The sequence below is a fragment of the Lacerta agilis genome, chromosome 16 (assembly GCF_009819535.1).
Source record: "Lacerta agilis isolate rLacAgi1 chromosome 16, rLacAgi1.pri, whole genome shotgun sequence".
In the NCBI taxonomy this organism is placed as follows: Eukaryota; Metazoa; Chordata; class Lepidosauria; order Squamata; family Lacertidae; genus Lacerta; species Lacerta agilis.
In genome coordinates this window covers 36,678,600-36,692,270 of record NC_046327.1, presented here as the reverse complement: position 1 = coordinate 36,692,270, position 13,671 = coordinate 36,678,600, and the positions used below count along the sequence as shown (strand labels likewise).

The 13,671-nt window shown below is 43.3% G+C and overlaps 1 protein-coding gene across 1 annotated transcript in view; it reads left to right on the top strand.

Moving 5' to 3' along the window:
• The window catches only part of PLXNB3 (plexin B3), a 59,372-nt gene extending 48,246 nt beyond the window's left edge, over positions 1-11,126 (top strand). Inside the window, exons 30-35 of the mRNA XM_033174075.1 lie at positions 1,514-1,674; positions 1,839-1,986; positions 7,269-7,333; positions 8,108-8,183; positions 9,925-9,999; positions 10,354-11,126. Of these exons, the coding sequence (XP_033029966.1) occupies positions 1,514-1,674; positions 1,839-1,986; positions 7,269-7,333; positions 8,108-8,183; positions 9,925-9,999; positions 10,354-10,458 (630 nt within the window). The 3' untranslated portion in view covers positions 10,459-11,126. The remainder of the gene's footprint in view (positions 1-1,513; positions 1,675-1,838; positions 1,987-7,268; positions 7,334-8,107; positions 8,184-9,924; positions 10,000-10,353) is intronic.
• The last annotated feature ends 2,545 nt before the right edge of the window (positions 11,127-13,671 follow it).

Here is a 13,671-nt window from a genome sequence, read left to right as displayed (position 1 = left end):
AGCATTCCCCCCCCCTCTCAGCTATTCTCCAATTATACCAGCCCTTTTAGAGCAGTGGGATTCTTCGGAGCCTAATCAGGATTTCCTCAGTGAGTGGATCAATAATGGCAGACTGATTTCCCTGCGTGAACATGACTCAGTGCTTCCCAAACCATGGTCCATGGACTACCAGTGGTCTCTGAGCTTCATTCAGGTGGTCTGTGCTATGTCCACATTCAATATTGTATTGATTTTCCGTATTGATTCTGCGGAGTTCAAGTTGTAACACAATAAAATACAATTGGAGAAGCAAAAGAAGAAATAAAAATAGTTTTTTTACAGGTTTTTTTAACAGTATCACACTTTTTAACAACAACAAAAAAGAGGCTCCGATACCATAAAGTTGTTACAGTAAGTGCCACACTTTTTAACAACAAGAACAAAGAGGTGCTGGTACTGTGTACCCTTGAATCACCTCTGAAAAAAAGCACTGGTTATAGGCATACAGTATTTTGCAGTTCCTGTAGACTAGGCTTTCCCTGCAGATGCTGTTGGACTCCAAATCCCATCATCTCAACTATTGGCACTGCTGGCTGGAGCCGATGGGAGTTGGAGTCCAACAATATCTGGAGGGGATCTGTTTTAGACACTGTTCTTGGAAGTACCCCCAGATTAATACTTACTGTAATACAATATAGAATAGAACTGTGTTCTGGTCGTGCTTCTTGTTGCTGCTGCTGCTGCTGTTTTATTTCTTTCCTGCCTTTCACTATGAGGTCTCAGGTCCAGTTAAAAAGGTAAAGGTAAAGGACCCCATACAATTTAAATTAAGAGGTTAGAATAGGGTTAAGTGTATATTGACCACTCTAGGAATTTTTTGTCACATTAACAGTTGAACAGGTTAAATCTTCTTTGTTTGGGGTGTGATGATTCTTAGCCTAAGGCAGTTGCCAAAGATACTTCGTACAGCCCTCTAAACTGAAGGATAATTTATTTGACAATTTTGAAACTAGTATGGTGGCAGATGGGTTTATTTTGTCCTTGGCAAGTTCCATTCCATTTAAGTCAAACTTTTCCATCCATATTCAATTTGGGGCTATAATGCAGAGGTACAGTAATGTTGGAAATGTATTTAAGACTAGATGCTCTATTCAATTTGGGGCTATAATGCAGAGGTACAGTAATGTTGGAAATGTATTTAAGACTAGATGCTCCTGAGAGCATGACAGCTGTTGTTTTGAGAATGGAATGGGCAGGAGGGGTCTACTGGAGATGAGATCCCAGATCTATAGGCTTAGCTATTGGTTTAAAGTTCTTTCAAGGGAAGAAAAAGGGACTCCCCGTGTTATGATTTCAGGAGCAGTTTCTGTCAGTCTGTTTTTTTAAAAAAGGTACTTGGACACCAGATTGCTCTGTTGCCAATGCAGGATGCTGTAGAAACATGCTGCTGTTATTTATGTGGCTGATTCCTGGCTGTCTCAGCAGTGCACCTATGAGTCTCTAATCCCCTCTTTCTTCCATTTATTCTCCAAAGGGGACGCTACAGAAGTTTGTGGATGATGTGTTCCAGGCTGTCCTGAGTGTGAACCGCCCAGTACCAATCGCTGTCAAGTATCTGTTTGACCTGTTGGATGAGCTAGCAGTGCGGCACGGGGTCACTGAGCCAGAGACACTGCACATCTGGAAAACAAACAGGTGGGGTGGACACGGGATTGCTGAGGCAGCAATGGCTGGGAATGGATGGTGGCAGTAGGAGCTGAGACTGGGACAGTGGGTGGTGGAGACTAAACATTTTCAATTAGAAGGGCTAAAGACAGCCAGTTGCTAACTTGGTTTCTGCCTTTCCCCTTCCTCCTTAGTTTGTTGCTGCGCTTCTGGGTGAACACACTCAAGAACCCACAGTTCATTTTTGATGTGCGTGTCTCTGACAATGTGGATGCCAACTTGACTGTCATTGCTCAGACATTCATTGATGCCTGTACAACTGCTGAGCACAAAGTTGGCAGGGTAAGTTTATACATCTGCACATGTCTAAAGGTCACACCCTTATCAGACCAGGATCAAAAGAGGACAGGTAGTGCTTGCCTTGATCCATCTCCCTAAATGATGAAGTCAGGTGATTAACCATGGCCTGCCCTCTGTTCTGAAATGGGATACTCCAGGCATTTAACTTGAATATGAATCCCATTGCCACTGACAGAGGTAGCCAGTTGCACTGGATAAAGGGGGGGAGGGGGCTTCATTTCCCCCAATATTTTTGAGCAGGGGGCAGTGCCACCCCAGTACTGAGGGGGCCGCCACCCCCGCAGTCACCAGTCACCAGTCACCCTCCAAGTGCCCCAGCCCCAGCCTCGGCTGTGACAAGCGCAGGCAATCTTTGCTTTGCTCATCCCAGCTGCAGCCTGGCAGCCCAGAAGCCGGGCGAGGGCTGGGACAAACAAGCATGGAGATCGCCCTCCACATGTTCCGCCTCCGCCCGGTGGCATCATGTGACATGTTGTGTGACATGTCACATGACTGCGCCCCCTCAATGTGGGGGGCATGTCGCGCCACTGGAGGTGCCCTGCTGTTCAACTATGGATTTTAGATGCCATTTGGGAAGCAGGTTTGGAGACAGAGAGAGGACCTACCGGTATGTGTGAGACAGTCCACTGGGAAAGTACCCTTGGGACTCTCCGATTCATTTTAATGTGGAAGATTCCCATGGGATTCCCATGTTAATTAGCCATTTGGATTTCCTGCCTGAGGCACCAAAATCTCTTGTCCTACATCTTATAATTGCCAATATTTTAACCCTCACTGTTAGCATATTGCCATAAACAGAACAGGAACAAAATGGATGGCACACACCAGAGGGACCTTAATCAGACTGTTTGTTTAAAGAACAGCTGAATAAAACTCTCCATATTGGCTCAAGGAATGGAAACAAGTGACACTTTTTGAAAAACAAATCCTCCATGAAACCAGGCTTTCATGGGAGCAAAGCTGTCTGTCTAACTAGCAGAAACCACCTTGTCCCATCTCTACTGAGGACCATTTCTGACGTCCCAGAGGAAGTGGAGAGCAAACTTTCAAGATATTGGACAAAGGGGGAGCAAACCCAGCACCACAAATCACTGGTTGCAAGTATGAGCATGGCTGTTCATGTCTTCTTGCATATAAAGTCATTCATTAGTGCAAGAGTCTTGACATAAGAGCGAGAGTCCCATTCTTAGTTCAGTGGTATCTTATAATCCACCAAACTATCATCTCGATTTCAATATGTCTGTTGTGGTTTTGGCCTGTTTCAAACACTTGCCCAGAAGTACTGATTTCAAGATGCTTATTGCTGATTGTGTGAGAATGACTTTTCTCCCATGTAGGCCATTTAACAGTCAAAACTATTTAATTACGTTGCATCACTCCACTTAACATTCTGTACTGCAAAACATATCATTTCCCGCACCTTAACATTTTCTCCTTCTGGGTACATAGATTATTACAATGTTCAAAATTGTGGTTACAAGCAGTCCATATTCTGGCATGCCAGCATACACTTCGGTTGTCAGTCAGAATTTTGGGAGCTGCACCTGGTCCCTGTTTTTCTGGGCTCCTCTCTACTTCCTCAACTTGAGCTACCGGTATTTCCTTTGGGGATGTGCAAGGAGCTATGTAGAGCATTGAAATACTGCCCTGTTAAACTGGAAATTCTCAGCTGTTTAATGCCCTGTGATAATTCACCCAGTGTTGCCCACACAATCAAGCCTTTAGGTGTTTTAAAATGAAATCTGAGACTGCAAGGATGTTTGTGTGAAATGTAAAGGGAGCCTTGACTTATAGAGCCTTTTTGATCCAAAAGTCTTATCTCCACCCTCATCATAGAAATGTTGGAGTTTTCCCTGTTTGTTTGTACAACAGTGAATGAGTGATGCTCTGCCATGCTTAGTCTCTCTCTCTTTTTTCTTTAATAATTTTTATTAAATTTCTCATAAAATTTAAACAATAATATACAATATAGGAATAAAAAGATTAAGATTTAAAGGGTACAAATAGAACACGATTATACTATTCAATACGGCTATGTATAAAGGAAAATTGTTATTAATGAAAGGAAAGATGTACAGAAATAAAGTGGAAGGGGGGTTTTACAATATAGGACTTGAGTATAACAGATGGCAGATGACAAATACAATAAAGAAGTGTAAAACCGTGGAAGCAGATGACAAAATAAAACAGAAGAAGTATGGGGGGAAGCGAAGGGGGGATTATGTTTTTGGGATTCCCCCCCCCTCTTTTATTTGTATAAGTTGTGTGTAAGTTATGTAAATGCAAAAGTAATAAGTATTAGTGTATATATAATATACAGAATGGTGTATAAGTTATGTATATGATATAAGTTTAAGAGCATTTTCTTTTTTTATCTCTCTCTCTCTCTCACACACACCCACACACCCACACACACAGAGAGAGAGAGAGAGAGAGAGAGAGAGAGATTTAGACACATCACCATATGTTCTAGACCTGAACTTTGGCTCATATATAACACCCAGTTTATGGCCCCAAGTGCCTTTCCCACATTCTGGTCACTCTCTGGAAACATATGGGTTGAGGGTCTCAGCTTTGTTTTCCAGAATTTCTGAAAACAATTTTCAGGGGTTGTTGTTTTTTTTTTTTTCTTGAGAGAAGGTTTGCTGGGCCTGAATATAATATAATAATAATTTATTATTTGTACCCCGCCCATCTGGCTGGGTCTCCCCAGCCACTCTGGGTGGCTTCCAACAAATATTAAAATACATTAAACTATCACAGATTAAAAACTTCCCTAAACAGGGCTGCCTTCAGGTATTTTCCGATTGTCAGGTAGTTGTCCTTGGACTCTGATGGGAGGGCGTTCCACAGGGTGGGTGCCACTACCGAGAAGGCCCTCTGCCTGGTTCCCTGTAGCTTTGCTTCTCGCAGTGAGAGAACCGCCAGAAGGCCCTCAGCGCTGGATCTCAGTGTCCGGGCTGAACGATGGGGGTGGAGACGCTCCTTCAGGTATACAGGACCGAGGCCGTTTAGGGCTGAAACATGTTGCACATGAAATAGTGGCTTAGATATATTAGGGCACGTTTTTCTTTCCTTTAAAAATAAAATACAGGTACAGCTTATTTTTGTCATTTCCACGCAAAACCCAGCAATTCTAGAAGATGAGGGTGGGGGCAGGGAGAACATCCTGTAGTATTGGGGACAAGGAGGATTGTTTCTGCATGTCCTGTAGAAGTTGATCTCTCTCAATCTCTCGTAACAGCCAGTCAAACTGGTCAGACCTGACTGAGACCTGCTTTTGCCACCTCTCAGGCATCATTCCCAAGGACTGGTGGTTCTCTCAAATCATTTTTTTTCATGACCAAGAGCTCACTTGATTATGTTTTTTAAAATATAGGCATTTCCATGTTTAATTTGGGGTTTAGTTCAGCCACCTTACTCAGCAGCTTATCATGCCTCTCTATTGTGTGTTGCCAGGAGGCCCTTTCAGAAATGCCCAGCTCGTGAGATCTTGTTTGGAATTCTAGATTTGCTAAAGAAAGAGGGTTGTGAGATCAGGTGGGAAGGGAAGCCATGAAGTTTCAAGCAGCACAGTAGGTAGGGAGGTTGGTGCTTTTCACCCTTAAGCCACATTCAGAAATAACAGATCATTATTTATGTTTGGATGCAAAAATAGGTTGGCATAGAAAGTATGCTGGGATTTAGAATTAGCACTTCCGTGTTTTCTGGTCTGCATTAATGAAGCTGGCTGACTGGATCAAGCCCAAGGTTCATTTCATCCAGCATCAGTTCCCAACAGCAGTCAGCCATATGCCTTTGGGAATCTCAAAAGCAGGGCACTGAGGGGATGGCCATCCCAATTGTTCCCAGAATCTGGAACTCGGGTGGTATGTATACTGCCTCTGTTCATGAAAGTTCCATCTACCTATCAGGGCTGGCCCTGCCATTGGACACAGCCAGGTGATCACATTAGGCATCTGATTTTGGGTTTTATGAAAGGGTGTGTGTGTGTATGGTGTGTGTGTTTGTGTGTGTATTATTTTATTTTATTTTATTGATTGATTGATTGATTGATTGATTGTTCTTTTACTCTTCTCCCCCTCTCCCCTCCATGTTTTTTCCTTAATACGTGATAGTAATGTCCTTGAAGAGGGCTTTACTGAGGTAAATCTGCCTATGCTGCAAGAAGGTTTCAGAGAAAATTAGAGATTTATGCATGCAGAAAACTATGTCAGAGAAAAAGCTATGCTGTAACTCTTCTCTCTAATATCTTTTTATTATTATTATTTATGGATGCAGGATTTTTTTGGTATAGGAGAATTTCCCCAGCTGCACGTGAACCGCCATGTGCTGTCTGAAGCAATACAACCCAGAGCCAGGTTTCCATATCTGTTAGAACTGTTTATTTTATTACACTTACACCCCACCTCAGAGGAGTTCAAGGTGGTATGCATAGTTCTCCTCCCCACTCCAATTTTATCCTTACAACACCCCTGTGAGGTAGGTTAGGCTGAGAATGAGTGACTGACACACGGTGGTTACCCAGTGAGCTTCATGGCTCTGCAAAGACTTTTTCCCTTGCCTCTTTTTCCTCCTTGCAGCAGAATATCCATGGCAGTAAGCCAGTGGCCTTGCACAAGCAACAATCTGTTTCCTCGTGGTTAGGAAACTTTTTTTAAAATGCTGCTAAATAATGTGTTTGGATTTAAAGCCTGCTAGATATCTAAATGACAAGTCAGTTAAATAGGGTTGCCATATTTTGAAGAGAAAAAGAGGACACATTTGCCGAGTTTTACTTTTAACTATGGATTGTTATGACGACTCTACCCATGAAAAAGAGGACATGGCCTGCAAAAAGAGGACATATGGCAACCCTGCTGTTACATTTGTCAAACTTCAGGGGCAGCACGGCTGAAGGCCTCTGGAAGTCACACCCTTTCATGGATCAGCCTTGATGGATCAGAGATGAGGGGGCAGGCTTTGACTCTTCACATGCTCAGAGGAACTTCCCCTTCTCTCTATTAGCTTTGCAGAGTACTGCATTGTGAGCATGCTTTGGAATGGGCTCCTATTTAAATGCTGAATTGGTCTTATAAACATTTTCCGTCTCTTTTCAAATGCAGTCTGGACAGCCTGAAATTTAACCAGTTGCACCCCATACCATATCTACAGGTGGAGACATAATTCTTGAGTCTGACTTCTGTCCCATTTCCAAAACTTCTTCAAATCTTACATCACCTTTTGTTCTCTCTCTCTCTCTCTCTCTCTCTCTCCTTCCTCAGGATTCACCAGTCAACAAACTACTCTATGCCAGGGAAATCCCACACTACAAACAGATGGTGGAGAAGTAAGTGTGAAAAACATAATAAAGGTGTTTGTGGTAGAAGAATACCGAGCCCTGCAGAAAATGAGAGGTTGTGGGCATGGTTGGGGAAGCCAGGAGTCCTGGGTGCTGATTGCATATATTCTACGTTTGTTTAAAAATATGCAAAAGGAAAGATTAATTTTGCTAGAGTTCTAAATTATGCAAATAGAACAGATTTACATTTCCCCCCTTATTTTACATAATTCTGCTTCTGCCAGTGAGATGGAAGAGTAAGGAGCTAGGCACGGCTTTGAAGCCCATCTTTAATGGGAATCTTATTAGCTTCCTCCGTGGCTTTGGAGATTTCTCAGTCAGCACCCACAAACTTGTGAGCATATCTTCATAAATTCCAGATTCATAAATTTCTTTTATTTAATGAAGATATTCTAAGGGAACTGAATCCTGCATGTTTTCTGCACAGCTGCAAAATCACACCCACTTAACCAACATTGCTCAAAGATTTCACATCCAAAAATGCATTGAAAGGATGAAAAGGCCCACCATTTTTGTTACCCAATGTGAATGAGAGAAATGCTTAGTGGTCTTCTCCCAGTATTGCTTAACAACATTAAAACAACGACACCTTCCAGCATACTACAGAATGAGGAGAGGGTGTTGTAGACAGTGTTGGATGTTATGAATGTTGCTGGCTGGCTTGAGAATGTCATTTTTAGGGCAAGCAAAGGAGACTTACATTGCAGTGTGGCACCTCTCCACTAACGTTTCTCTTCTCTCCCCACCCTCCTCCACGGTTAGGTATTATGCTGATATTCGACAGACTGTTCCTGCCAGCTACCAAGAGATGAACTCAGCCCTGACTGAACTCTCGGGGGTAAGGGAATCCTACCATGATTCCAGAACCAAAAATAGTATTCAAAAACAGCACTCTCTCCGCCTCACTAATGTTAAAACTCTCCCATACTGATTTAATCTGCCACTTTCAAACAAGGAAAGGTTGCGTGGCAGAGCAAATAAATGCCTCAAAATCAAGGGACTGTGCAGCAGCCACTCCCCCTCCACCCACCGACATAGTGAAGTCAAATCAGTTGACATATTCAGTGGATTTTCATGATCATGATGATTACTACTACTACTAGTAAAAAGGTAGAGAGACCCCTGACCATTAGGTCCAGTCGTGTCCGACTCTGGGGTTGCGGCACTCATCTCACGTTACTGGCTGAGGGAGCCGGCGTACAGCTTCCGGGTCATGTGGCCAGCATGACTAAGCCACTTCTGGTGAACCAGAGCAGCGCACGGAAACACTGTTTACCTTCCCGCTAGAGAGATACCTATTTATCTACTTGCACTTTGACGTGCTTTCGAACTGCCAGGTTGGCAGGAGCAGGGACCAAGCAATGGGAGCTCACCCCATCATGGGGATTCAAACCGCCAACCTTCGGATCAACAAGCCCTAGGCTCTGTGGTTTAACCCAAAGCGCCACCCACGTCCCTACTAGTAGTAGTACTATTACATTTATATGCAGTCCATGTGACTGGGTTGCCCCAGCTACTCTGAGCAACTTCCAGCAAAATAACACAGTAAAGCAACAAACATGAAAAACTTCCCTATACAATGCTGTCTTCGGGTGTCTTCTAAAAGTTATACAATTGTGCCATTCCAAGTTATGTTGAGGATATGTTGCAAGAGATCTTGGAAAGTCTTTAAATCACAGGTTGAACAAGGGCTGCTTGCTGCAGCTTGGCCCAAACTTGGATTGTTTATATAAGCAACTCCCCATTTACGAGGGGGTTACGTTCCGAGGCACAGCGCACATACAGTATGTGAAATCCTGTATATTTGAACCACCATTGGGAAGAAGTCCCAGCAAAAGAAGAATGGATAACAACAAAAACTTATGGCATATGCAGAAATGATGAAACTTACTGGAAAAATAATAAATGAAGATAACAATTTTTTAAAATAAAAGAATGGAAATGGTTTATTGAATATGTACAAACAAACTGTAAACAAATAAGAACATTGGCAGGATCACTGTAATAACCTGCAGTTTTATAAGCAGATGCACACATATTGAACATGTGTCAATGGGGGGTTGCTTGTATTTACCAGATCACTTCCTCATATACCAGTCCACTAAAACTGGGGCAGGGCACCTCTCTGTGCACAGGCATGCATTGTTCTCCCTTGTTGGGATCCCATCAGCAAGGTCTGCAATCACACAGTGTCCCTCCATCAATTATTGCTCCCTTTCTGAAGTTGTCTTAATTGTTGTTTTAGGATTGTTATAAGGAAGGGTGAGAAGGGGTATCAATGAGTATGATACATACATAGCATAATGTGTAGAAATATGCAAAAATACAAGGACCGTAGTTCAGTGGCAGAGAGTGTGCTTTGCCTGCAAAACGTCCCACATTCAATTCCTGGTAGGTCTGGTTGAGCCCTCCCTTGTCTGAAACCTGGAGAGACTCTGCCTGTCAGTGTTGACAGTACTGAGCTGGATAGACCAATGGCCTGACTAGATAAGGCAGCTTCCTATGTCCACATGTAGTTGTAGTGAAAATGTGTAATTAAAACATCTAACATTTCATTTTCCACCCTCCTGTTTTGGCAGAAATATTGCTCTGACCTCAACTGCCTGGTGGCCCTGCAAGAACTTTATAATTATATTAACAAGTACTATGATCAGGTATGATAAATCCAACTGTTGGTGGGGGTGACACGGAGGGACATAAACAGACCAATTTCTGCGGGAGAGGGTGGGGTGGGAGTGCACCCATCTATTCTAAACCATTCCCTGCAGAGGGGTTGGTTGCTGGGAAGGGAAGGCCTGTAGGACCAGGATGGGAAGCGTGTGGCCCTCCAGATATTGTTGGACTCCAACTCCCACCAGGCCCAGCCGGTATGGCTAGTGGTCAGGGGTTATGGGTGTTGTAGTCTGGCAACATCAGGAGGGCTCTGGCACAAGTTAGCCAACCCTGCTGTAGAAAGGCTTCTGCTAGGATAGGTATGCAAAATATTGACTTTGTGCGCCTCTTTGCAGATAATCAGTGCACTAGAAGAGGACCCGCTGGGTCAGAAGATGCAACTGGCATATCGACTGCAACAGATTGCAGCTCTCGTAGAGAACAAAGTTACTGACTTGTGACACTCCTGGATCCACTACCTGCTCGGATTCAGCACACATGAGGAACTGTACAATCCTAAACAGGTGGACTCAGCAGAAAATCCCACTGAGTACAATGGGGCTTAATTCCCTAGCAACTGTGCTATTTAGGGTTGCAGCCTTTTAAGGGGGCAAGGTTGATTCATACTGAAAGTTCCCTGCCGTCTGTGTGCATGGGTCTGTGCGCACACCATGCCTCCAGTCAGTGCCTTAACTGCATAGAAGCTGCCAGGGCCTCTCGCACTCGGTGCTCTTTCTCTCTCTTTTTTTTAAACTAGCTGCAAAGAGAATCTTCCAAGTCCAATACACTGGATTTGTAAATAAAAGGGTGTATTTATTTCTGTGGCTCTCTGAAAAGGGTACCAGCTATTGTCTCCCAGTGGGGTTGTGGCAGGTCCCTGCTGACCACTGCAGTCTCTGGGATTTTGGGAATCTACCCCTTATGACCCCAGTTTCCTGGCTGGTAATGCACTAATATTGGGGTGGAAACGCCACCTTCCTCTGAACAGACTCTACTAGTCTTTCTTTTAACTTTCCCCATCTCTCTCCCCCTACCCCCATTTTATGTATATATGGGAGCTCCCTGCTCCAGGATTGTATTTATTTTAATGAGATTTTGAAGAATAAAAAAAACAACACTTTTCAGAAAAGTACTGTTGTCTGGTTTATTCACACAACCTAAGAGAAGAAGGGAATGGAAAGGTTTGCCTTAAACAAGTTACTAGTTGACTCCCACTTGGTAACTAAGGAGTAAAAACTGGGAAGACGGTACACGAGTTAAGGTGGGGTGGAACTTGTTTCCTTTGGTCAGGCTCTTTCTCACAGAATTAGTTGATTAGAAACTGCATGAGTTCCAAACCCAAGTTGCTGTGCATTCTGTGATTCCACACATACATGGAATACAGTGGTACCTTGGTTCTCAAACTTAATCCATTCCAGAAGTCTATTCCAAAACCAAAGCGTTCCAAAACCAAGGTGCGCTTTCCCATAGAAATTAATGCAAATTGGATTGATCCGTTCCAGACTTTTAAAAACAACCCCTGAAACAGCAATTTAGCATTAATTTTACTATCTAACGAGACCACTGATCCATAAAATAAAAGCAATAATCAATGTACTGTACTATAAAATAAATAAAACAGTATTGTAGATGATAAAAATTAAAAATATTTTTTTTACCTGCATTGATGATAATCATTGTTTGGATGGGGGCTTTTATCCATTTCCGCAGTCACACAATCAATAAATAGCTGAACTGGGTTCCACACAGTCACAAAAACAAATTAACCGAAAAAGCCTCGAAAACAAAAACACAAAATAAATAGCAAAAACAAAAGCGCCAAACTTAATCCATTCCAGAAGTCTGTTTGACTTCTGAAATGTTCAAAAACCAAGGCGCAGCTTCTGATTGGAGCAGGTGCCCCAGAAACAACAGCCGACAGCCGCATCAAACGTTTGGCTTCTGAAAAATGTTCAAAAACTGGAACACTTACTTCCGGGTTTTTGCCGTTTGGGAACCAAGGTGTTTGAGAACCAAGGTACCACTGCATGGTATTGGGTATGCTTGACCCTGCACATCATGGGTGCACATCACTCTATGCGGTTGCTTCATTTTTCAAAATCCAGTTTCTGCTAATGTGCTCTGCTCTGTTGCAATTGCTCAGAAGTCTTAAGTTGTGTGGTCTATGTGGTTAAACTACTTGTTGTAACCTGCTGTTAACTATACTGTTATTTTTTGTAAGTTGCCCTGAAGGCCCAAAGTGGGTCAAAAGAAGAGCAGGAAGTTTAAAACACACACCAGGGTTATCTGTGTTACCTTAAGAATATACAAATAATCAAAATTGCTGCTGACTTGAAATCTTTTGCTGGTGAAGTAGCAGTGCGAGTTCAACTGCTGCTGTCAAGATATAACTGAAGCCGTCAATGCAGATTGAACATAAATATGCCTAGAGTCCCAGTTTCAGTGTCTCCTCAAAGAATGCGACAATGGCTTTAACATGTGCATTCAGTCATGCATATAACCAATCTTCCCCACACAGGGAGAGAAACCAAATCTGTGCAGGGGGAAACTGTCGTCATGGGGCAGCATCTTTAGGAAGTGCATTCAAGGGGTGTGAAGATCAGGGGACAGAGCAACTGTGCAAGGCAGAGAACCTGAATTCACCCACCTCTTGCAAGATGATCTTCTATGTGTTTTTGCCAATTGTTTTGCCCTAATCCTGTTGCTTAACTACCGTAACTTCTTGGGACATCCCCAAATGACTGACACTTTTCAAGGTGCCCAGGTCCAATGGCCAAGAGAATGAACCAGGACAGTGTGATACTAACCAGAAGTGAGCACAACTGAGTTCAATGGGGCTTCAGTTGGGGTTAAGATTGCATCCTAAAATGGGAACCCCCTGGTTCAAATCTAGACCTGCCCTGACCCTCAGCCTCCTTCCCTCACATCTGCAAAATAGGGTAAGGGATAATAATACAGAACTGATCTACATTCTTATAGTCTTACAGGACTACAAAGCACTTCACAAGCTTTATCTTGAACGCTATAAAAACGAAGCATCAGAACCTGCCTTATGCCAAGCCAGATGGCAGGCACCTCTAGCTAGCTCAGTGTTGTGCACTGACTGGCAGCTGCCACTCTCCAGGGTTTCGAATGGGAAGCATTCCTGGAACGGTCAGGTGTTGAAACTCGGGAACTTCTGCATGCAAATCACGGAGCTGCTGCATTATGATGCTGATTTAAGCCATAACAAGGAATTGCTTTCCAGTAAGTCATAGGGCACTGGTGGTGCAGTGGTCGAAACCACTGAGCCTAGGACCTGCCGATCAGGGTAGCGGTGGTTCGAATCGCCGCGCCCATAACCATAGGATCGCGGAATTGTGGAGTGGATCACAAGAGCCATCAAGTCCAACCCCCTGCAATGGACATAGGATTGCAGTTTTTTCAATGCTTTGTGAGAACAACTAACTTTCACGTTCTCCCATCTGCAGGGTGGGATTCATATAGTGACCCACTCTTATCTATCTATCTCCACTCTCTCACTATATTTAAGGGTCTGGTGACTTCTGTTTCAGTGCATCTGAAGAAGTGTGCATGCACACGAAAGCTCATACCAAGAACAAACTTAGTTCGTCTCTAAGGTGCTACTGGAAGGAATTTTTTTTGTTTTATTTTGTTTTATCTCTCTCTCTAAC